The sequence below is a fragment of the Mastigoproctus giganteus genome, chromosome 1, assembly GCF_048544385.1.
Source record: "Mastigoproctus giganteus isolate SK-2022 chromosome 1, ASM4854438v1, whole genome shotgun sequence".
Taxonomy (NCBI): Eukaryota; Metazoa; Arthropoda; class Arachnida; order Uropygi; family Thelyphonidae; genus Mastigoproctus; species Mastigoproctus giganteus.
In genome coordinates this window covers 10,480,713-10,505,761 of record NC_143575.1, presented here as the reverse complement: position 1 = coordinate 10,505,761, position 25,049 = coordinate 10,480,713, and the positions used below count along the sequence as shown (strand labels likewise).

Below are 25,049 nucleotides of genomic sequence, written 5' to 3'. Positions count from 1 at the left end.
TGTCGTTCGAGGACTTTTCAATAGTTGACAAAGTTTAAAAAAGGGCCACTTGTCAATCGAAGATAATCCTCTCTCTCTGGCTGCACTTCAACTTCAAAAACCAATGATTCAATCGTTCGTGATCTAATCAGGAGTGATTGACATTTAGCTATCCGCGAAGGTGCTGATGCCTATCAGGAATACTTAGAGAAGTATTAGAATCGGTATAATAGTGCCAAAGAGACTACTTCGAAACAGGTCCATTAGAATTGCCGGCAAGCCTCAGTTTAGTCCCCCAAACGTTTTGATTAACCTTCCTCGTTCGCGTGTCTCCGGATCTCGCTCCTTTCTCACGTCTTACAGGTTAGTCTACCACCATCACGGTCCGCACAGTATGGCTTAGCAGAAAAATTGCTCCCTTAGATAAGAGTGGATCCACAGGAATAATTATTTCCCCCATAAAAAAAGATTTGCCTTTGGAACAACTTAGCAAAAACGTCAGTTCAGACCATGGATTCGTACTAGAATCCTGGGTATGGGCGTCTACTGGATCCCATAAATTGAGAGCTGGGTCTTGAACACGACAGAAGGAAAAAGAAAGGGGGGGTGGGGAACGTTCTGGTTCTAATGTGTGTTACAGCAAAACAATTCCTCCTTATACATCCTTAGGTGGTGATCACATTTCTCCAAAAACAAAACTGCTTCACTGTAGCTGACACATTCATTGAAAATCAAGTGCTTACTAATAAATAGCTTCACTTGGTGAAATTGAATTACAAAAAGTAGAGGAAGCAAAGGACTCGGGAATTAAGATATAGTCGGACAAAGTTTTCTGAGCAGTGTAGACAGGTGGAAAGGAAAGGAACGCTCACTGTGTCCTATTGAACATTTGTTTGCAGAGATAGGGAGGTCATAATCCCACTATATTAAATCATTTGTAAGACCCACATTTGGCAAACTGTTTAAGTATGGAGCTCGCACCTAAAAAAAAAAATAAATAAATAATAATAATAATAATAATAATAAATAAATAAGAGACATGAAGCCAAAGACGAGGACAGGCAACGTCTCTGGTAAGATTGGCAAAAGTACGCCTGTATGAGAAAAGGCTTCGAATATGTAGGCTACAGAACTTGCTAACTGGGCAAATTTTCACTATTATAAATAATTCCAGAACTTGGAAACATATAAATTCAAATTATGGGGAAAAGGTTTAGAGTGAACTGCAGGAAGCGATTAATTACTAGGACAAGGTCGCCATAGACGAGTGGTCAGTTCGAGGGAGCCTAAGTATACGTGCTTTAAGTGACCGAGATTCAAGCCCACGTGCTACTAAATACGGTGCAGTTTCTTTTATACCGTGTGGTCACTCAGGAGTGTCAACAGTAAACTTAAGTTGATTCCATGAGTAGTTGAGTCTGACACCTTGAAGAAATTCATAGGTAATCTGGATAAGTAGCTACGTGAGGAGAGAGTCAAACAGGTAATTAACTGATTTTATTTATTATTATACTTCCCCCTCCCCCCTTGGTATAGCAAAAGCCTCGGGCTTCCTTGCACCATATAGCATAGCTGATACTAATTACCAGCTTTTCCCTGTTGGCTTAGTGGACCTGCTTTTAAGATTCCCAAGAAACCATCGGTTTCCGATTCCTTTCGCAGGCCGGATTTCTGTAGTGTCTCGAGGACGCGCGGCGTCCGTACCCAACAAAATAACATTAGTGCAGGTTCCCCAGTGAAACATTTTAGGGTCTCAAAAAATACGTTCGCCAAGGACTAAACTACCTAAATTTGGCACCATTTATGAGATGTTTAATTTCCAGAACATTTTCTTCTGGATTGTTACATAAGGTCTGAGAAAAGAAGGAGGAAAAAATATATCAAGACCTTAAAATCCAAGATCTGGTAGGAAATCTAATTAAAATTGGCTGATCTCAACTCATTTGAACCTGTATCCATAATTCTATAATTTAGTTGATAAAGCTATACCATCACATCCAGTCTGATTTTTATTTATTTTGTTTTCTTTAACTAAGATTAACGAATGGACAGAATTAGAAAGCACACAGCACTCTTCTTATTTGAAGAAATGTACAGTATACACCTTCATCATCAGCCATTTTCAATCCACTACAGCACGAAGGCCTCTCCAGTATACACCTTGGTGACGCACAACTCTTCTGTATATTAATTAATACAATTATTTTGCATGAAGCAATGGGACTATGCTTAAGATTCACTATTGAACGGTCAGTGCTTTTGCACCATGTTTTGTTCGTAGTGAACTATTGAAGTCGATAATTGGCATTGCTTTAATTGTATCTGATATTGTGAATAAACTTTCACAACGAGTTGCCGAGGTATTGCACTGCTTTGAATAAGCAATGTTTCACCAGTGGAGAAGACTAACGTTATTCTCGACGGATACCACCACCCAGACGGCACCGTTTCGAAGCTTGTTGGCTTACACATCGGTGGGTGGGCAGGTACCGGTACCCTGTTGTTGCAATAGTGACAACCCAGCTATGAAGTGTAAGTCCACAATATAAGAGATGCCTGATGGTGTGTAATAGTATAAACTAAGGCAATTATTTTGCATGAAGCAATGGGACTACGCTTAAGATTCACTATTGAACGGTATGATGAGATACAATTAAAACGATGCCAATTATCGACTTCAACAGTTCACTACAAACAAAACGTGGCGCAAAAGTACTGACCGTTCAATAATAATTAATTAATACAATATACCAACATTCTATCAGAGAAAATACTCAAATATCTTGTTGATGAGGCTAATATATTTTCTCTAACGAAACATTGGTATTGTATTATTAAATTGTTTCTGTATAGCCGCGGTATACAATTATATTTTTTGCCTATGTGAAGATCCTTCAAGAGTCACATTGTATTTGAACAATACAAATAATGCAGACAGAATTTAAAATCAACGAACAGTTCTGAAGTTACACTGGTGTTCAAATAAAGTGCATCACCCCTTAAAATTGTAATAGTCGTCCGAATAACGCAAGCATATGGCAATCTTTCTTACAGATAAGATTGACACGCGTAGGAGATAACGTAATATTGCATCAGCTGTTACTTTCAGCTATATAAGCACGCTCTGCAAGAGTTGCAGTCATTCCTTGCTTGCGTCAGGATGGCGAGTTACGTGCAGTTGACGCCATGAAGAAAGAGTGCTATTGCTGCTTTACATGAGGAAGGCAGGCACATTTTAGCCGCAGTAGCTCTTGCGCCAATAATTCTTAAATCAAATCAAATCAAACATGAGGATGTTCTTCCCATCATATTGCTTATAGAGTGTCTTGTAATCAGCCGACAGTGAGTAGATTTCTTTTAAACTCAAAAATACTGGTTCTGCTGATAGGAAAAAAGGAACAGTACGCAAACGAGTCTCTACGCCAAAACAGGACTGCATTTTGAAGCACTTGTGCCTTAAAAACCGTAAAGCTTTTTCGTCTGAGCTGAAAATAGAATGGGAAGAACATACAGGAGTAGCAGAAGTGTTCGCTATTTCGAAAGGGTCACTCACGAGCTGGATTTAGGGAATAATTTCGACATTGTTTATTTAGATTTCAGCAAAGCTTATGACTCAGTCCCACATGAGCGGTTGCTTTATAAGCTGGAACAGGTTGGAATCACTGGGAAAATCCTTAGATGGATTGAAGGATGGCTTCAGGGCAGGAGGCAGAGGGTTGTGATAAATGGCTATTCCTCAGATTGGGTTGATGTAAGAAGTGGGGTTCCCCAAGGATCAGTATTAGGACCACTGTTGTTTTTAATTTTCATAAACGACATTGATGAAGGGAGAGAGGGCGTGATGTCTAAATTTGCAGATGATGTTAAAATTGGTAGAGTAGTTAATGATCACTGTCAAGCTGAGCTTCTTCAGAGAGACCTAGATAGACTTCAGGAATGGTCAGAAAAATGGCAGCTGTGTTTTAATCCAACAAAGTGTAAGGTATTACACCTGGGAAACAGTAATCCCAAAAAAACTTATTCACTTGGTGGAGTTCAACTAAACCCAGTACTGGAGGAAAGGGACTTGGGTGTTACGATACGGTCAGACATGAAATTCTCCGAGCATTGTAAACAGGTTGCAAGGAAGGCCCATGGTGTCCTATCGATGATCTATCGAACTTTTGCAAGTAGAGATAGGGACGTGATAATCCCATTATATAAGGCTTATGTTAGACCACACTTGGAATACTGTGTTCAAGTATGGAGACCGCACCTAAAGAAAGACATCGAGCTTCTTGAAAGGGTGCAAAGAAGGGTAACTCGCCTGGTGTGATCGGCAAAAGGGCGTCCTTATGAAGAAAGACTTCGAATATGTGGGTTGCAGAGTTTGGAAACTAGACACCTTAGAGGAGATTTGATTGAGGTGTTTAAGGCTCTGAGAGGCATCAGTAAAATGAATGAGGACAAAATTTTCAAGATTATAAATGTTGCTAGAACTAGGGGACATAAATTCAAGTTACGGGGGGAAATGTTTAGATTGGACTGCAGGAAGTTTTATTTTAGCCAGCGAGTTATAAATTACTGGAATAAGTTGCCTTCATGGGTGGTAGAGGCCGACAGTTTAGGGAAATTCAAAGGTCATCTGGATAGTACTTTCGGGTAAGGGAAGCACATAGATGATAGGTTTAATTTCCTTTTATTTATATTTTATTTTATTTTTTATTTATTAATTATTATTATTTAGTTATTTATTTTATTTATTTATTTTTTTTTTGTTTTTATCATTGTTTTGTTCGGATTTTTTTTTTTTTTGGCTGGTGCAGCATAAGCCATAGGCTTTCTTGCACCATGCGGCCGTTACTAATACTAAGTGCAGCAACAGTCAGAAGACGCCTCTTCAAAAATGGACTTGTCGTCCTAAGAAGCCCCTCCTCACACAAAAAATTAAAAGGGCCCAATTAATTTGATGTAAGGAGCATGTCAAATGGGCCACCAAGCAGTGAAAGTCAGTTATTTTCTCGGACGAGAAAAAATTCAACCTGCATGGCTCTGATGGGAGACAAACGATTCACCGTAGACACGGTGAAGAATACCATCCAGACTGTATGGTGTCTACAGTGAAATTCCCTACCAGCCAAATGATATGCTGACTGGGCTAGCCGGGTGGGTAAAGTGCCTGTCTGGCAACCCAAAGGTCGCGGGTTCGATTCCTGCCTCAGGCTTGGATCAAAGTACTGCAAAAACCTTGGGAGGTGATTATGGCCACAGAAGCCTATGCGCCAACAACTACCAAAAAAAAATAAATAAATAAAAAATAATAATAATATGGGGTGCATTCCAGTATCACCTGCAGTTTATAAAACGTTCCGTAAATGTCAATGGATACCTGGCTATATTGGAAGGCAAATTGCTGCCAACCATTAGAGCACATTTCAACCTGCCAAGTAACTGCATCTTTCAGGAAGACTCTGCTAATTGTCATCGGGCGAAAAGTGTAAGCAGGCACTTCTGTAGTTACTTTAACTTCATTTCTGCATTAGAGGTGCAACAGTAATGTGTTTACATTTGTTACAGGCGAAAAAATGGTTGGAAGAACGATCCATTACAACTGTTAGTTGGCCAGGAAACAGCTTGGACCTGAATCCTATAAAGAACTATTGGCATCGTGTGGAATCTGCAGTTGCCAGAAAGAAACCAATGACCCTTTGGTGAATTTCAGGAAGCCATAATTCGAGATATTCAAGAATTTATGGAGACGCAGGAAATCTGATAACTTGTACAAATTCATTCTCTACGTAACATCCAATTTGCAATAACTGTTACGTCGAATCGACCTAGATTAAAATTCAATTTGCAATTTAACGCATTTTAGTAACATTTGCTTTAATGAAATTGCATATTTATGACTTAAGCAAATTGCCAAAACTGAATTTTGTTATATTCTATAGAGCATTTTTAGTACAAAATTTAAAAAGTTCATTCCTATATGTTTGTGTGCTTTTTTTTTTTTTTAATATATAAACTCATTTGGAGTTGGGGGATACATACATCTCCCACATGCCCATGTTTAAAAATCGTTAAAGTGAATTGTTAATGTGGAGGCTTTTCTGAACATTTCATTACTTTCCTTTTTTGTATTGTTACAAGCTACCTTTGGGAATTGGAAAATATCCTCCATATCCCCTTGTTCAAAAAATGAATGTGTGGGCAGGAGTATCGTGATGGAGGAGGTGGGATAAGTTCCACCTGGCCCAAACATTATAAGGAAGGGGTATGCCGCCAGAAGAGGGAGATTGTTTGCCCTAGGAACCCTCGAAGCGCCTGTGCACAGGCACTTCGAGGTGCTTATTCGATAAACACTCATTACAACATTTGATGAATAACTTTATTTTACATCGTTATATTTTTTCCGAACTTTTGATACTTTTAATTAGTTTTGCATTTGGCATATTATTTCAAGTATTGCAGTCCACCAAATTTTTGGATTATCGGACAGCTTTAAAAATGCCAGTGTTCTCGATATGCGAATGTTCTGCGGTAGATTATTTCACAGTTCTAATTTAATGCTATATCACTGAGTTTTTCTTGGGCTTTACTTCTACACTTTTCTAATTTAGTAAAGACTGAATTTTTTTACAGTTTGCTCAACTTCCTCAGTTTTCACCCCACACTTGTGTGGAATCAAACAGTTAAAATTTGTGTGGAATCAAACAGTTAGAAGCGCCAATTGTGTCAAAGGAGGACACAATTGGCGCTTCAGGTTCATGAAACGGAATGGACTAAGCATACGTACACGCACCAGACTTGCCCAAAAGATGCCTGAAAGCTATGAGCAGAAGGTCCTTGAATTTCATTGTTTTGTCATTCAATGTCGGAAGACATCAGTTTGAGTTGGGACAGATTGCAAATATGGACAAAGTCCCCCTTCAATTTGATGTCCCAAGTAACAGAACTGTTGATAAGAAGGGGGGTGAAAACTGTAACTGTGAAGACAAAGCCATTATACAGTTGTTCTAGCTTGTTGTACCGATGGAACCAAGCTGCCTCCTATGTTGATTTTCAAATGCAAAACAATGCCAAAAGAAGACATTCCTCAAGGAGTGATTGTCCACGTTCATGACCTGGGTTGGATGGGATGAGGATCTGGTTTGAGAAAGTTTGGAGCAGGAGACCAGGTGGGCTCTTACGCAAACCTGCCCTATTGGTGCTTGATCAGTTTTGGGCACACGTAACAAAAAACACAAAAGATTGCTGCAGAGCAAAAAACAAAACTTGCCATCATACCTGGAGGCTTGACATCCCAGCTCCAACCAGTTGATGTCAGCATTAACAAACCCTTCAAAGCTGCCATGAGAGATGAATGAAACCAATCGATGAAGTCTTCTGGGGACAATTTGACACCAGCAGGAAGAGTGAAGAAACCAACTATAGGAGAAGTTTGTACCTTGGTGAAAAGATCCTGGGATAATATGAAGATTGAGATTGTTGTCAAGTCATTTAAGAAGTGTGGCATTTCAAATGCCATAGATGGAACTGAAGACGAGGCAATATATGAAGATAGTGATTTGTCATCAGACACAGATGAGGACAAGCTAATGGATGGGAGTTTTGACAGTGATAAGGAGTTGTATGAATTTTATGATGAATAAAACTTGAGTTATTATTATTATTATTATTATTATTAGCCATATGGTACAAGGAAGCCTGAGGCTTATGCTGCACCAGCCAAAAAAAAAAAAAAAATTCCCGAGTTACCCGTGTGTGTGTGTGTGTGTGTGTGTGTGTGTGTGTGTGTGTGTGTGTGTGTGTGTGTGTGAGAGAGAGAGAGAGAGAGAGAGAGAGAGAGAGAGAGAGAGAGAGAGAGAGAGAGGCATCACCAAGAAAGAGAAGAATGATGATATCCAGCTCAGGACCCTGGGTTTGCCAAGCCCATACTCACCAGATGTGAGCCCCCGCGGTGTTCAATAACTTTATGTAATACATTTTTTTTCAAATTTCGGGCCACAAAATTAAGGTGCGCCTTATACATGGGGAAATATGGTATGTACATTTATGTTACAAAGGGGAGATGTGTTCCCGTGGTGAAATCTGACTCGCCAACTTAAGTTATGCTTCATTTAAGTACTTATTAAGAAAATTAAACAAATCAATGTATTTATTGGAGAGCACATGTATTTTGTATATGGTATAAACAAATTTACTGTATGCGAAAATTTGTTTATTATTTACATGCTATATATTAGTCATACCAAATTTTTTTCATATTTTAATAAGACCAGGAAAGTGAGCACAATTTTTCTCCTTCTGATATAGGATCTTACATCAGCACAAAAAAAATCATGGAATCCTTGACCGATTCTGCCCCGTCATTCCATGTTTGAGTCATCATTAATGACAATGGTCATCCCTTTCTTGAATAAACTGAAGGCTTCAGATATCCACTGTTAACTGTTTTACTTGCAATGCTGGCTGCTTCCTCCTGCATTCTTACCTGTTGTTGTTCCAAACTCAAATTAGATGCTTGTGGTCAGCTCAGCAACATGCAATTCCAGTTCTGCCATCACATATCCAGTTCATGGAAGCAAATCTCGTTTGCCAATTCCACGATCTGTCCCCTTAAGTAGGCACCTGTATGTTGTGAGGGGACCTCTCAGTGATGCTGCTAGTCTTTCAGATCAGCATCACTGGATCCCAGTGATGCTGATTTGAACTGAACCTGAACACACAGTCAAGGAATCAGGCTTGTTTGCCACGTACCCATTGATACTTGGAAAGGGAAAATCCTGGTCAAGGGGCCCAGCTTCGACAAGTTGGGAGTCCTGAGATGGCTTGCCCAGGTTCAATGGATAGTGGGTTTGCCTGCAAGGGTCAACCATCTTGATGCCATGGCCTTGCCCTTGTGATCTGAGGAACAGGATTCATGCTGGTGGAGATGAGGGTACAGTGTCTGGGTAGCCCTATTAAGGGTTATGTAGAGCAAGCTGTGTAATCTCTACAGTAATTTTTATGAGCTAAGCTGCTATTTACATTGCACACAGATTTTTAAGAAAAAAAAATGAGATGAGAGTATGCCATATATCACATGATATACCATAGTTGTCCCATGGATAACATGGAATGTGCCACATACATATTCCATATTGTGTTGGAAAACAAAAGTTCTTGTTTATACTCTGGCACGACCACTAGGTCAGAGGTAAAAAAAAAGGTAAACTGCAGCCATTATCAATCTACTGCAGGATCGAAGCCTCCTCAACGATTCATGTTGAAGGAAATGGACGATAATCTGCCACGCTAGCTCAGTGCGGATTGGCAGATTGACCATATTTAGCAGTCAGGGGCTTGAACCCGGTCTACTTAAGGAGTGCATGCTACTGCACTCCTACCCCTGACCACTCTGCTATGGAGGTCAGAGGAGTTAACGTTAATTATTGTACTTGAACCACATTCAACTCAAAGAACATGTACTATAACAATCTTACTCCCGACGACCTAGCTACATTAAGCCTGAAATGTTCTTGTTTATACTCTGGCACAACCACTAAGTCAGAGGAGTTTTAGATTAATTATTCTGACAATGAATAAAATGATTAACCATATTTAGTAGTCAACCATGATCCACTCAAAAGCATGTGTGTGTGTGTGTGTGTGTGTGCGCTTCTGCACCCTCATACCTGACCACTTGGCTGCGTCAAGCCTATGTTCCATAATAGAAAAAAAAATATACAAAATCATGTTAAAATTTTGCATATTTTTTTCTATACTACTCTATTATTCTATTAAGATATTCTGTACTACTTCTATTACTGATATATAACATATGTTATATCATTCTCCATTTAGCATTGAAGAACAATTTTTTGTAATATATATATGTGTGTTCTTCAGTGCTAAATTAATCACAAAACAAGTTTGTGATGTGTAAAGTGGAGCATTTGGTTATGGTAATGTAGATTATTGATCTACTGCATTTTAAGATTGTGTGTGTGTGTGCGTGCGTGCGTGCGTCAGCACATCTGATATAGGATTAGCACAATGTTTGATTGTTTCCTGTGGCATCAGGCTACCTCAGTGACTTGACCCTGAGCAGACTTATGCACTGAAATGTTCAGTTTTATATCTCTTGTATATTCTATATTTCTAATTACAGTTTGTCATATATCTTTCCCTAAAATTAGTGAGGTACTTCTGTGATTATTACAACTTAATAATCAGCAATAGGAAATTGTGTGTGTGTGAGAGAGAGAGAGAGAGATTTTAGCACTTACAAAAGAACAAAATAAAAATAAAGGTGATATGTACAATGTATGTTTTTAATTGATATCACTAGTTCATTGTTAATAGTGAATTTTTTTTATTCATAATAATCTGCAATTAACACTTAACAAATTTGCCAAGAAATGTTTTATGTGAACAATTTTTTTCTATATATATACAGGGTTGTTAAAATTAAAGATTGTATACCTATGTAGAGGGCTCTGGAGCGAGTTCTAAGGCTCGTACTGAAGAGAAATTTGGACAACAGGTACAATAAAGAATGAATGCACTTGCCATTTATTGGAAAAAAAAAATTAGTTACAAAATTTGTCACTATATGGTGCTGTGGCAATATAAATCATTTGTACAGCACTACAATTGTTTAGTGTCCTCCATTTTAGTCAACAACAGTTTCCATTTGAAGAACAGCATTTTATACAGCAGAACATAACATGTCAACTGGAATAGTAGTAGTGGCATGTGATGCAAGAAAGCAAGTGTATGAGCTTATGCTGCATCAACCAAAAAAAAAAAAAAAAAAATTTACAAAACAAATCCCTCTAAATGTTTGTCCAGTTCCTCCTTAAATTTATTTAACCTATCAATTTCCACAACGACAGATGGAAGTTTGTTCCAGCAATTAACCACCCGTTGGCTAAAGGCAAATTTCCGCACATCTATTCTACATCTGTCTTTCCTCAATTTGAATTTATGCCCCCTTAGGTTCGTAATCTGAACAAGTGGAAGAATCCCATCAGAATTCAGCATGCTCAACACAGATAGCCAGCACATGATGTCTAATGCTGTCCTTAAGATTTGCCAGAGTTTGACATCCTTCCCAATACACCTGGTTCTTCAAAAAACCCCACAACCAGAAGTTGCATGGGGTGAAGTCTGGTGATCAGGGTGGCCAAGATGTCTGGAAACAATGGCTGATGACCCGTTCGTCTGAAAGTGTTGCCTTGGCAATCTTTGGACACAACAGTAGATGTGGGGTGCCGCACCATCTTGCATGACTTTGGTATCCTGAAGGCACCCATGTTGTTGCAGCTTTGGTATTGCAAAATTTGCCAACATTTCATAATATCACTGTCCAGTGATGGAAAAGGTGCAGAGTCCAGTTGGAGTTACCTGTTCAAAAAAAAAAAATGGCTTTTGCTGTAAATCCACACCACACTGTCACTTCTGGAGAATGCAACAGGACCTCTTGGATAACTTGAGGATTTTCTATTGTCCAAATGTGACAGTCGTGCATATTCACTTGTCCATTTAAGCAGAAGTGAGCTTCATCACTCCAAAGGATGTTCCATGGCCAAGTGATACCTATTGTCATTCGCGCCAGAAACTGAAGTGCGTATGTGAAACGAATATCTGCATCACTATGCTTTAGCTGCTGTATCATGTGCATCTCGTAAGGATAGTACCGCAACACCTGATGTATTACTAGCCTTACAGTGGAATACGGCATGTCCACTTCACGAGAAACAGTTGGCACACTTGCGCTACCATATGGAGATTGATCTGATAAATCCACAACAGCCATAGCCACAACTTCAACACAAGAGGAGTCCATTCGTTTTCGACTCTATCTGGTTGAACACCAAGATGTCCTGTCACTTCAAATTTTGCAATTATTTTGCAGAAAGCACAGTCATAGGTCCACGCCTTATGGACTTCTGGCGCCGGAATTCTCTGATAGTCGTAGCTATATTGTTGCCGTTCTGATAGTACAGCTTCACTAATAGTGCCTTTTCCTGCAATGTCATTAGCATTGCTGCTGTAGTGCAAGCAAACATCTACTGTATAATTTTGAAGGAACTGCTTTGCTTTTATAAAGTACAGTAGAGCTGAGTAGTGGCACTGTGGCAATAATTTATGATTATGCAAATAATGTAAGTTATTTGCATAATCATAACTAAGATAGTTAGACGCCATACAGTGACACAGCGCCATATAGTGACAAATTTTGTAACTGATATTTTTTTTCCAATAAATAGCAAGCGCATTTATTGTACCTGTCGTCCAAATTTCTCTTCAGTACAAGCCTTAGAACTTGCTCCAGAGTCCTCTACATAAGGATACTTTAATCTTAACAACCCTGTATATTTTTTTTTTTTTTTTACAACTTTGTAATCTACAAGATCTACAAACAGTAGAAGTTCTTACAGTAGTAGTACATTTTGAATGCACAGAATGCAATTTTATTGAAACAAAGTATTGTGCCAATACAGTGCACCCATGTAGCTAATATAAATGGAAAGCTAAAGGAGTGATGCTTTTAAATGATATTTAGTGGACTTAGGTAAGTTCTAACCCTTTTGCAAGTTAGTTTTTAGGCATTTTGCAAACAACCTGGAGCAAATTTTCAAGGAATTTGGAAATTTGTGAAATACCAACCATGTACATAAATGCTTTTAAATACTTTTTTTTTTTCTTATTTCACTTTATTCTCAAAAATTAGTGTGGTTGTCAAAATCAATTGAAAAAAATAAATATTGCTAAGCATTGAAAATAAAATAAACCTCACTGTTACTTATATACTTTTTCTTTTGCAATAATATCCTCTGCTTTTATATATGTATTACTTGATTCAGTTTCATAAACTTCTGGATCTGAATTCGAAAGAATTTCTTCAATTTCAGCTTGCGTAAGCCTACATTGCCTTGAATCTTATTGAAAGGATACACCCTCCTATGCCAAATTTTTGAAACCATCTTAAATGTGAAAGCAACTACTATTACTTGTAAACACAGTTTACAGATGGCAGTATGTCTCTGTAGAGTTTAAAAAGAATCTGTATGTCTAATTTGTTCATACTGTGTTGAAAGAACCTCAAAAATATGTATACTGTAAACTCCCATTTATAACACTATCCTGTTTTTAGTGCTTTTTTTTGTTTAGTCCAGTGATCGGTCCTGTGAAGTAGGGATCTTTCTTACAGTGCTCTTTTTGTTTAGTCCTGTGAAGTGGGGATCTTTCTTATAGTGTTCTTTGGAACTGGTCTCTTCAAAAGCACTATCACAGGCATTTACTGTATATGTTTATACTACTTTTGTTGCTCATGTGAAAAAAACATGTGTACAATACATACTTGCAAAAGAGTTTAAAAAAATGTATGTCCATAAAGTATCCCTCCATCCCCAAGAACACCCCTACTGAAAGAAGGGATAAAAAGAATATACCTGTAAATCCTTCTTTGGGACAAACCTATATCTGAAATTAGCACTAAAATTATGAAATTGCATTTTGTTTTTTCTTGAAATTCGTTTTTTTTTTTTTTTTTTTTTTCATTTTGAAATTGCATTGCAGTTTGTGAAATAATTATAAATTTTCATGTTCCTGGTAAACTTGCTCACTCAAACATTTCATATGCTTCCAAACAAGACATCTTCATCTGCCATTCACTTTGTTAAATATAACAAATGCCTCTGATTTCGGTCTTTTATACAATCTGCTTTTTGTTGAATAATTAAATTATTTTCTCATATTTACTGCCTTAATGTCATCTCTAACATGTAATTTTCATGTACTGTATTGTTTTATTTCTTTTTGTAATCTCATGTATGGAACTTAAATTATATTTCTTTAAAAAAGAGGAAAAAATAAAAAATATTTTACCAATACTTAATCCCACACTTCATATTTTCTATTAAAGATCTCATGATTAGCAGTTTTTGAAAGCTAAATTTCCTTGAGCAAGATTTTAAATATGCTTCTTTTGTTTCAGATTTAGCTCAGATTCATGCATGTCTCATATGCAACAAAAAACAGAAAACCCACCCTCAGATGGCAACTCTCATATCACTACTCTAATATCCAAGGACACTTCAGCACTACTTCATTCTCCCATGGAATTAGCTCCTCAGGTTCTTTCACATGACAGTGAGTGCGTTAGCAGCCAGATGAAGTCTGCAGAGACAGAAGTTATATATGAAAACATTAATAGTGCCAATAGTCATTGTCATGTTTATAGAGACTCTTCTTCCCATAGTAGTTCCAGATCATCATTAGCAAGTTGTGTGGAACAACACATATCACTTGCACCTAGTCATGATACAGTTCCCTTTCAAAGACAGTCTTCTAGTGATGCTACCAGTACAGCTCTCTCAGAATCTGGAAGTAAAGCTAACTCTAATATTTTGGTAACATCACAGAGTGGTAAGGAACCAATTCAGGAGAATATTTATGCCAATTTAGACTTTCACAGGAACTGCTCTGCACTCAACAAAGAGGTTTCATCATTGCCAAAGGAAAACAAGCAGCTCAACGGCTGTGTTATAAATGGGGTCCAGTCATCTGTCAATGTTGCCACCACTGCCACACAAACAACTGATACTCCATATCTTTCTCGAAAACGAGCGAAGAGCAAAGAAGAAATAGAATGTGAGCGGCTTGCCAAAGACTTTGTGAAAGAGTATGGAAACTGCACATTGAAAAATTTGCTTTGTAAGTATGTTTACACTGGATTTCTAACGTGTATGGTACTTCAAGTTAATTTCCTTTACTATAAATTTTTGTATTTTCCCATTATTATTTTTGATTGTTATGACATGACATAAAATTGAGAGAGAGACCAAACAAGGAGAAGGTAGAAAAAAGGATTATGGAGAGAGTGGTAATCAAATTTGAAAATGGAGAGAATCGTGCATAATCACTGAATATTACAGCTGAAAAGTAAAAGAAAACTAAATTTTTTCACTCTATATATCTCATCATATAAAGCTGAACTTAATAACAAACCCAGTGTTTCCCAGAGATAACTGCTATAGATTTATGCATCTGCTAAATTAAAGTGTAAATTAAATCTTCTAAATTAAAGTCATTTCGAGCAATAATAATTAATGTTTACAAATTATTTTTTGGAGGGGGGGGTGAGATTTGTTTTGCATGGCTGCTTTATCCCAAATACAGTTTAATACATCCTTCAACTTCCTTCCTAAAATACAGGTCTGGAAGCCTCATTTTAAGGAAGTTGATCTGTTGGAGCATGTGCAGAGAAGAGCAATAAGATTAGTGAGGGGAACAAAAGGATACTCTTATTACAAAAGGCTTCAGTTCTGCAAATTGTAGTATCTGAAAACTAGGCACCTTCAAGATGTGATAGAGGTGCTTAAGGCTTTGAATGGATTGAGTAAGCTCAAAAAAATGATGCTCATAGCATCATTTGGCCCTAGGTACTTGGCACCTAGGGCTTTGTGATAGTGTCTTTGCCAGTAAATTTGCACTCTCTCTTGAATAAATAAGTCTTCTTATTTTTAGTGTTATACTTGCAATCAATTAAACAATCCTCAGTAAATAAATCACTTTACTTGATCAGGAGGGAAAGTAACCTTTCTTTTTTCCTTTTATTTGCATATTATTACTAACCCACTACTGCTTGGTCACAAAGGTGACACCACTCCTGCCTCCATGACAAGGCCAGTAACCTGGAGGGGAAAAGATCTCCCTTTCAGGGCAAAATGGAGCAAACAGTTACCAAAACACAGAAAACCACTGGGTGCACAGATAAAACCCTGACAAGGCAACAACAACAAGATGTCCGCCAAAAATAAGTAACATTAGTTTTCCATTGGTGAAGCATTGCTTATTACAGGTTGTGCAATATCAGGGCAACTCGTTGTGAAGGCATTCACAATATGAAATATAAAAAAACAATGCCATTTCACCTATTTTGGTGATTGCGAACTACACTGTTGCTATGCCCTAACTTGTTTGATTACTGAATTTTCCGTAGTCTGAGGCTTTCAGCCCTAAAATCTTTTTAAAATTTCTATATTTAAAAAACATTAAGTGGGAACATGTCATTATAATAATACACTGGGTAAAAAGCTTTTTTACCCAGGAAACTTATGTGGGAAAATAATACATTACAATATATAGAGTTGAAATTGGGAATTGAGAAACCAAACCTAGTATGGGGGAAAACTCATTATGCAGGAATTTCTTATCTGGGTTCTACTGTATTTTGCATCTACACAATTCACACATGAAGAACTGTTTAGGGAAGACAAAAGCAGAAGTTTATCAAACTTTAACAGGGAGCTAAATGATTTTATGATAACTGAAAGGAAAGTGAATTCAATGAGTAATTACAGACCTGTTAGCTTAACTACTGTTCCAGGGAAAATAATGGAGTCACTGGTTAAAGAAGTAATGCAGGACCATCTGGACAAGAATGCAATTATACTGCAGTCACAACATGGATTTGTTAAGGGGAGAAGCCTTGTTTAACCAATCTGATAAATTACTATGATGCAGTGCCCAAGTAACTGGATGCAAAAATAATTTTAATATCATATACAGTACTTGGATTTCAGGAAAGCTTTTAATACTGTTCCATATAAAAGACTGTTGTACAAACTGGTTCAATATGGTATTAAGGGCAAGTTAGTGCTATGAATGAAAAGAGATGGTTGAGTGGGAGAAGACAGAGAACAGTTATTAATGAACATTGTTCTTCATGGACTAATGTTATTAGTGATGTACCCCAGGGCTCTGTGCTGGGCCTGTTGTTTTCAATATTTATTAGCGATATTGATGAAGGTATATAGGGCTTAATAGCTAAGTTTGTTGATGATACAAAAGCTGGAAAGGTGATTAATGACAGTAATCAAGGTAAAAATACTGCAACAAGACTAGAGGTGCCTCCGTAGCCAGGTGCGTAGGAGCAGCAGTGCATAGCACACACTTCTTGATTATACCGGGGTTCGAGCCCCGTGACCACCAAATACAGAGGATGCCAAAAGGTCAGAGAACGACCACCACATATCCCCTGAGCAATATGGCCTTAGTTGCTAATGCTCCTAAAAACCAAATAACAAACAAACAAAACAAGATCTAGAAAAATTAGGCAGATGGCTGAGAAATGGGAATTGAAGTTTAACATTGCTAAATGCTAGGTACTGTGTATGGGTAGCAGTAATTCTAGGGTAACTGTGTGGTACTACACTTAACATAGTGGAAAATCAAAAAGACCTGGGGGTAATTGTGCAGTCAGACATTAAATTCTCTGAGAAATGCAGACAGACTGTGAGGACAGTTCATGGAGTTTTGTCACTGATATAGATTAACTGGTCTAGCAACAATAATTAGGTTGTTATCCCATTGTAAAAGTTTTTAGGCTATAGCAAAAGTGCAAATTTTGGCTCTTCTCCCTACCGCTAAAAGAATCACCCATTTGTATGGGATCAACTCAGATCGCAAATAAACGGTGAGTCATACGTTATATCTAGATGAGTCGCCGAACATTGCAAATCGGAACTTGCTATAATTTCAAAATACAGAGTCGGTCCTCGAGCATTTTTGATTAACTAGTTAAACGGCAACAAGATTGGTGATGGGAACAACGGGGTGCTCTTCCTAGAAAGGCTAAAGTGCTGCAAATTGCAGCGCCTGGAGAGTAGGCACCTGCTAGGTGATCTGATTGAGGTGTATAAGGCCTTGAATGGCTTTAGCAAGCTGAATACTGATGGGATTCTTCCCCTGTGCAGATTAAGAACCTGAGGGGGCACAGATTCAAATTGAGGAAAGAGTTGTAGAATAGATGTGCGGAAATTTGCTCTTGGCCAGCGGGTAGTTGATTGGCGGAACAGACTTCCATCTTTTGTTGTGGAAGTTGATAGCCTAAATAAATTTAAGGCTGAGCTGGACTGGCATTTGGAACAAATGGAGGGGTGAAATGGGGTTTCTTTTTTTTTTTTTTTTTTGGCTGATGCTGCATAAGCTTCCTTTCTTGCATCGCATGCCTCTACTGGTTTTAATGCTAACTGGTTTTTCATACAGGTATACTTAAACTATTATTGCCTTGGGTGCAGATATTATATGTGATGTATATATTTTATGTAACCAATCATATTTGCAAATAAAGTATTATTATTATTCTTACCTTTTTTATCCCTCCAAAAAAGAACTCCATTTGTTCGGTTTCAATCCAGTGCGACTTCCTGTAGTCAATTGTCCAAATAAAATTCAATCAGTAAGATTACAAGTTTTTCGCCGTAATAACACAGAACAGTTCATGTAGTTTAAGTTCATAAACTGGAATATTCTTTTCCAAATACTGCCTACATTATATTATAATAGCAGAGAGAGAGGTATATTTGCTATGAATTCGTTTCGCTACGCCGATTTTCTTTAAAAACCACTATGAAATTCTATTTTTCTAATGCTGTACTTATTTACAAATATTCCTTTCTAATTTCAGGTATTTACGAATGTAATTTTGTTTCAAATCACTTTTAAAACTACTAAACTACTTCAAACTAAGTACTGTATAAAGTATTTGATGTCTTCTAAGTATAACTTTCATCGTCTGTCTCTAAGGTTAAAAAAAAAAAAAAAAAAACCTTCGTCTCATACGTTACGTCATAGCTTCCACATTGATGAGCGAAAGTATATTCACTATTATATGTATAGGTTAATCACTTAAATATTTATATAAGCAAGCAGATTTTTCTTTCATATATTCAAGGAGACAAAAAAAGCTAAAAACTATTGCATATTATTATAAGAATGACAGATTGTTAATCGAACAAGGGGAAAAAGTTTTAGACTTTAGCGATAAATCCCCCCATGATAGTCGAGTGCCAGGAGGTGGAGGCGAAGTTTCATACTGACGAAAATGAGGAAGTTGCGTACAAGATATTTTTTTTATAAATTACTTAAACGACATATAAAGAAGATAGCGAATTTGAACACATAATCACAAAGAAAGAAAATATTTAGAGTAAATCCATTGGGCGTGATTAAGTGGCGGAAAGGGTTGGTTGTGCATTTTAGAAAAGGCAGAAAAATGCCGGCTCTTCAACAGAAGACAATTTGATCTTTGCATTAAACGCAATCCAGACATCTCTCTCTCTCATAGAGAGACAGAGGTGGGAAAAAACTTGTTTGTTAATTACATTTGTTGTGCATAATTGCATACAAGATATTTTAACAGAGAAAAGCTTTGGTGGATGTTTTTTGGCGTATGGGCGACTTACACTATTGTGTGCGTGTTCGTGGGCCGATTTGCATGTTGTTGTTTTGAACCCCCCCCCCCATTCCCAATAACTCTGGGGAGAAAACCTACTCCGTCCGCTTGCGATCGGCGAAAGGAACAGGGTTCCTTCCCGAAGAGGCCCTTAGAAATTCCTCTAGTCTATAGCAGGATTCAAACCCAGACCTCTCCAAATGAGTGACAAATGGCAAACTACAATACTGTCACGGAGGATGTACAGGCCGTTATAAATAATTTTGATTACACTAATCAACGGATGATATGTATTTCACCAATTGTCTGGAGAATGACTGTAAAACTACAAGCTGAGTCGTAACTTTGGTGAGAACTTTTCCTGGGCGTGTCAAATCCATGGGCGAAAAAAGTAGGATATAAAAGATTTGTTAGTATTCGTTTTTTAAACTTTGAAATACTGAAAAATGAGTGAGCATTTTGAAGTATTTCATTATTTGTAATAATAATAAATATCAGTTTATTGGTAAACTAGTGCAAAAAAAAAAAAAAAATACAGGACTACTCTTAGCAGAACAAGAGAAGACGTACCACGTATGGGACATTGTCAGAGGGGGTTTACAATAAGATAAATATTTATAATACAGACGATACTGAGCGAGAGTAATTGTGCAGTTCAGATATGAAATTTTCTGAGCAATGCAGACAGGCTTGCAAGAGCAGGTCATGGGGTTTTGTCAATGATATACAGCAATTTTGCTAACAAGGAAAAGGAGGTGATTATCACTTTGTATAAGGCAATGGTCAGGCCACGCCTTGAGTACTGCGTACAGATCTGGAGGCCTCATTTTAGGAAGGATGTAGATTTGCTTGAGCGTGTACAGAGGTGGGCAACAAGTTTGGTGAGGGAATGAAGGAATCCTCTTACCAAGAGAGGCTTAAGTTCTGCAAATTGCAGCAGCTGGAGACTAGACACCTGCGAGGTGATCTCATTGAGGTGTATAAGGCCTTGAATGGGTTGATCATGCTGAATTCTGATGGGATTCTTCCACTTGCTCAGATTACGAACCTAAGGGGGTATAAATTCAAATTGAGGAAAGATGGTTGTAGAATAGGTGTGTGGAAATTTGCCTTTATTCAGTGGGTGGTTAATTGCTGGAACAAACTTCTACCTGTCATTGTGGAAGTTGATAGCTTAAATAAATTCAAGGAGGAACTGGACAAACTTTTAGAAGGAATGGTTACGTGAAATTTTTTTTTTTTTTTTGGCTGATGCTACATAAGCTCATACGCTTTCTTTCTTGCATCACGTGTCTCTATTACTATATTAAAATATTAAAAAAAATAAATAAAAAATCTAACAACTAGATACAAACAATAAAATACATCACAAGAGCATAATTTTAAAATATTACAAGATAATCTGCAGACCTCTCACTCAGAGCACCCGTTAAACCACAGACATTTCACCAAAGAGAATATCAATAGTAATTTTAGAGCGATATTCCATTTTCTTGTAAAAACAGAAAAATATCAGTGTCTTATTTATTTACCTAGTTAACTGTTGGATAAGGGAAAAATGAGTCGAGAGATTTTATTATATTTTGCAAAGGAAACCACTAATTTCGATCTGGTGTTTTTTGGAGGAGTTCTGGTGCCAATTTTATCCCATATAGATGGAAAAGAGTGCATTTTAACTAGAAGAGTGCATTTTAACTAAAATCTTAAAGGGATTCAATTACTACAAATCTGGAGATAGGGATTCCTTCAAAGTTTCCTTTACCTAGACCAGGCAAAGGAAAACCAGCTTTAAACGTTGGCCTATTTAAAGACATAGAACTTAGTGGAAAGAAGACTAAATTAGTTTTAGCTGAGACTGACCAAATTACAGGACCATATAAAATAACAGAAAACAAATGAATAGTAATATATCTTACTAAGGCAAAAGTGTCTGTGATTAATTTTTTCCATAAATTTCAAGCACATTTAAGAGATTTAGCATTCGAAATTTTAAGATGTGCTTTGAATGAAAGTTTGAGTCGGGGAAAAAAAAAAAAATCAAGATCTTTGTGGACTGCAACTTTTTGAACAGTTGAATTGCCAATTAGTGGAAGAGTGCCTTCTAACTGAAAGTTGAGTAGATTTTTGAACAAGGACTTAAGACAAAAGGGAAAGAAAGTTATAAGTTATTTGAAAGGGGGCATTAATATGGATATTATTTCTCTCAGCTTCTTCAGCAGAAGAAATACACTAGTTTGAAACCATCCACTTATGAAATTATGGAAGGCTTTTGCTCTAAAAGGGCAGGGATTAGCAAGGAGAATAATAGAGCAAATCAAGTAACTTCCTGAGTGATACCAGCCAAAATAGTTCTAACACGGTCTTCTTCCCAGTGCAGAGAATAACTTTTACTGTTAAAAATTATGTTTTGAAGAAAGGCTAACATATAAAAAGTGATGAAGTAGTATTCCTCAAGAAATAAGAGCTTTAGAGTTTTCATCATCAAAGGCTGAAGAGACCATCGAAGATTCGAGTTGAGCTGAGGATTAAAGTTAACAACCTGAGTGGCTATAAAGGTGGTAAAAATATAATATCTGTAATAGTCCCTCCACCCCTTTTATACCAAAGTGCACCTGGTTGGAATTAACAGACAGGATTTAGGACGTTGGAATGAGAAGGATTTTTTTGTAATAGACAAGAGAAGAAACAGATGTCTCCAATCTTTAAGTTAATTTTATTTACATGAAAGATGGCATATCCTCTCCAACTCATTTATGAGAGTTTATGGGGCACCAAGTTTTATTTCACCCCAGGCGTAGGATTAGCAGTATATTTACGGCTTTGGCGTTAGTCTGTCTGTATGTATGCTTCCAAATCCAGATGGATTGTGTAGATCTGTTGAAATTGGTGCTCTGCAACTTAAGACATGCCTCCGTAGCCGAGTGGTCAGGAGTGGGAGTGCAGTAGCACACACTCTTTGAGTAGACCGGGGGTTCAAGCCCCTGACTGCTCAATACGGTCGATCTGCCAACCCGCACTGGACGACCAGCATGACAGATTATGTCCATTTCCCTCGGCATGAATTGTTGAGGAGGCATCCATCCTGCAGTGGGTTGATAATGGCTGCACTTTACCTTTTAACTTAAAAGTAGCGTTAATAAAAATATCTTGCCCGAAGAGAGAAATATTCTCTATCTTTCCCACTAAAGGACAAGAATTTATTCTTTTGTATTGTCAAGTAATGAGTTGTTCCCATTACTCACACCCAGTATTTATTCTAAAAGTTGTCTTCTGTGTTGACCGGAACTCTAATATCTCCCATAAATCTTTTTTATTGAGATAAAATTTCGCTCTGAAAAATGCAGATATTTCAGTTACCAAGTTGAAACTGAGTGATGATTTAACAGCTCAACCATTTTATTTTTGTAAATTTACGTTGCTGGTGCAGAATCTTCTTGCAAAGGCATTTTTTAAAAAATTTTTTATTTTTATTTCAATGATGGCAGTATGTGGCTTGCACTTATGTGCAAAATACCCATGCATTTCTGTAATGCACAACTGACATAACATTTTCATTACTTGCACAATATTGGTAACCATCATGCAGTGCTAAAGGTTTCCTTTTTGTAGTTTCCATAATTTCCACTTCATCCATAACTCAAAGATGAAACTATAAATCATTCCTCCCGACCCCTTGTAGGATGCAAAACAGACCCCAGGAACAGGAAACCAAATGATTTTGTAATAATTTATAGTTTCATCTTTGAGTTATGGATGAAGTGGAAATTACGGAAACTACAAAAAGAAAACGTTTAGCACTGCATGATGGTTAACAATATTGGGCAAATAATGAAACTGTTATGTCAGTTCCACATTACAGAAATGCATGGGTGTTTTGCACATAAGTGTAAGCCAGATACCAATGGCATTGAAATAAAAAAAAAATAATAAAAGTGTGCAATAATAGCAAGTATGGGCTTGGATATCATCATTCTTCTCTTTCTTGGTGATTCCTTTCTACTTCTCTCTCTCTCAGAGTAACTCGGGGAATTTTTTTTTTTTTTTTTTGTATGTATAAGGCTCAGGCGGCTTCCTTGCACCATATGGCTAATAATAAAAATAATAACTGAGAGGAAAGTGTAGAAGGAAAATTTTTTTAAGTTAAAAGATAAGAAAGGTGGATGGGATCTATCCAATTATATTAACGATGCAGCAAAGGAACTAGGCTTTACATACCAACTAAGAAATATTGTTCAAGGTTTAGGCCTAAATGGATGCCAGATGAACTAATGAGACATATGGCAGAGAAGAAAAATGCATGGGATACATATAAATTAATGGGTGACATGGAAGCCTATGATAGATATAAGCTGGTCTGTAACCAAGTCACAAAGGAGATTAGGCAGGCAAAGGCAGATTATGAGAAATCTTTCGCAAGGATGCAAAGAAAAATGACAGAGTTGTTTACCTATGTAAACTCTAGAAGGAAAGGGATGAATCAGATTGGTCCACTGGATACTGATGGTTCAACTGTTGATGATCCTGCTCAGGTGGCTAACAAACTAAATGAGTATTTTGCATCTACACAAGAAATTATTCAGGGAGGGGAATGCCAGAGGTGAGTTAAACTCTGGCAGTGATCTAGATGATTTTGTAATAACTGAGAGGAAAGTGGAGGAGAAATTGTTGAAGATAAACATAAAAAAGGCACCTGTGGTGGATGGGATCTATCCAGTTATATTAAAGGAGGCAGCAAAGGAAGTAAGCAAACCCTTAGCCATAATTATGAGAGCTTCTTTAGACTCAGGGAAGTACCCATGGACTGGAGAAGTGCAAATGTGACCCCAATTCACAAAGGAGGATAAAAGGGCGACACAAGTAATTATAGACCTGTTAGTTTAACGTCTGTTCCAGGAAAATTAATGGAGGCCCTGGTTAAAGAAGCACTGCAAGATCATCTAGATAAGACTTCAGTTATAGCTCGGACACAGCATGGTTTTGTTAAGGGAAAGTCTTGCCTGACCAATTTCATTGGATACTATGTGGTCACAAAGGAACTGGATGCAGGGAATAACTTTGATATCATATATTTGGATCTTAGAAAAGCTTTTGATACTGTTCCACATGGAAGACTGCTGAACAAATTGGAGCAGTGTGGCATTGGAGGCAAATTGCTGCTATGAATAAAAGGATGGTTGAGTGAGAGAAGACAGTGGTAATCAATGGACACTGCTCATTGTGGACTGTTATTAGTGGAGTCCCTCAGGGTTCAGTGTTGGGTCCATTGTTGTTTTCTGTATTTATAAATGATATTGATGATGGTATATCAAGCTTAATGTCCAAGTTTGCAGACGATACAAAGGTTGGCAGGGTTGTTAAGGACACTAATGACAGTATGCTGCTGCAACAGGATCTAGAAAGGTTGAGCAGATGGGCTTGAGAGGTGACAAATGAAGTTTAACATTGACAAATGTAAAGTACTACATATGGGAAGCAGTAACCCCAGAGTAATGTATCAACTGTGTGGTACTACACTGACAGTGGTAGAGAACGAAAAGGACCTGGGGGTAATTGTGCAGGCAGATATGAAGTTTTCTGAGTAGTGGAGATTGTCTGCAAGAGTAGCTCGTGGTGTCTTGTCAATGATATACAGGAATTTTCCTAGCAGGGATAAGGAGGTGATTATTCCCTTGTATAAGGCAATGGTTAGGCCACATCTTGAGTACTGCATACAGTTCTGGATTCCTTATTTTAGGAAGGATGTAGAGCTTATGGAATGGGTACAGAGAAGGGTGAGGTCGGTGAAGGGAACAAAGGGATTCCCTTACCAAGGAAGGCTTCAGTCCTGCAAATTGCAGCATCTGGAGACCAGGTACCTGTG

The 25,049-nt window shown here is 37.5% G+C and overlaps 1 protein-coding gene across 2 annotated transcripts in view; it reads left to right on the top strand.

Annotated features, from left to right (window-relative positions):
* Window positions 1-25,049, top strand: part of LOC150090548 (uncharacterized) — a 449,422-nt gene that overhangs the window by 398,604 nt on the left and 25,769 nt on the right. For both annotated transcript variants that reach the window (XM_090371399.1, XM_090371407.1), the window contains one exon: window positions 13,946-14,664. In XM_090371399.1, coding sequence (XP_090227525.1) covers window positions 13,946-14,664 — 719 coding nt within the window. The remainder of the gene's footprint in view (window positions 1-13,945; window positions 14,665-25,049) is intronic.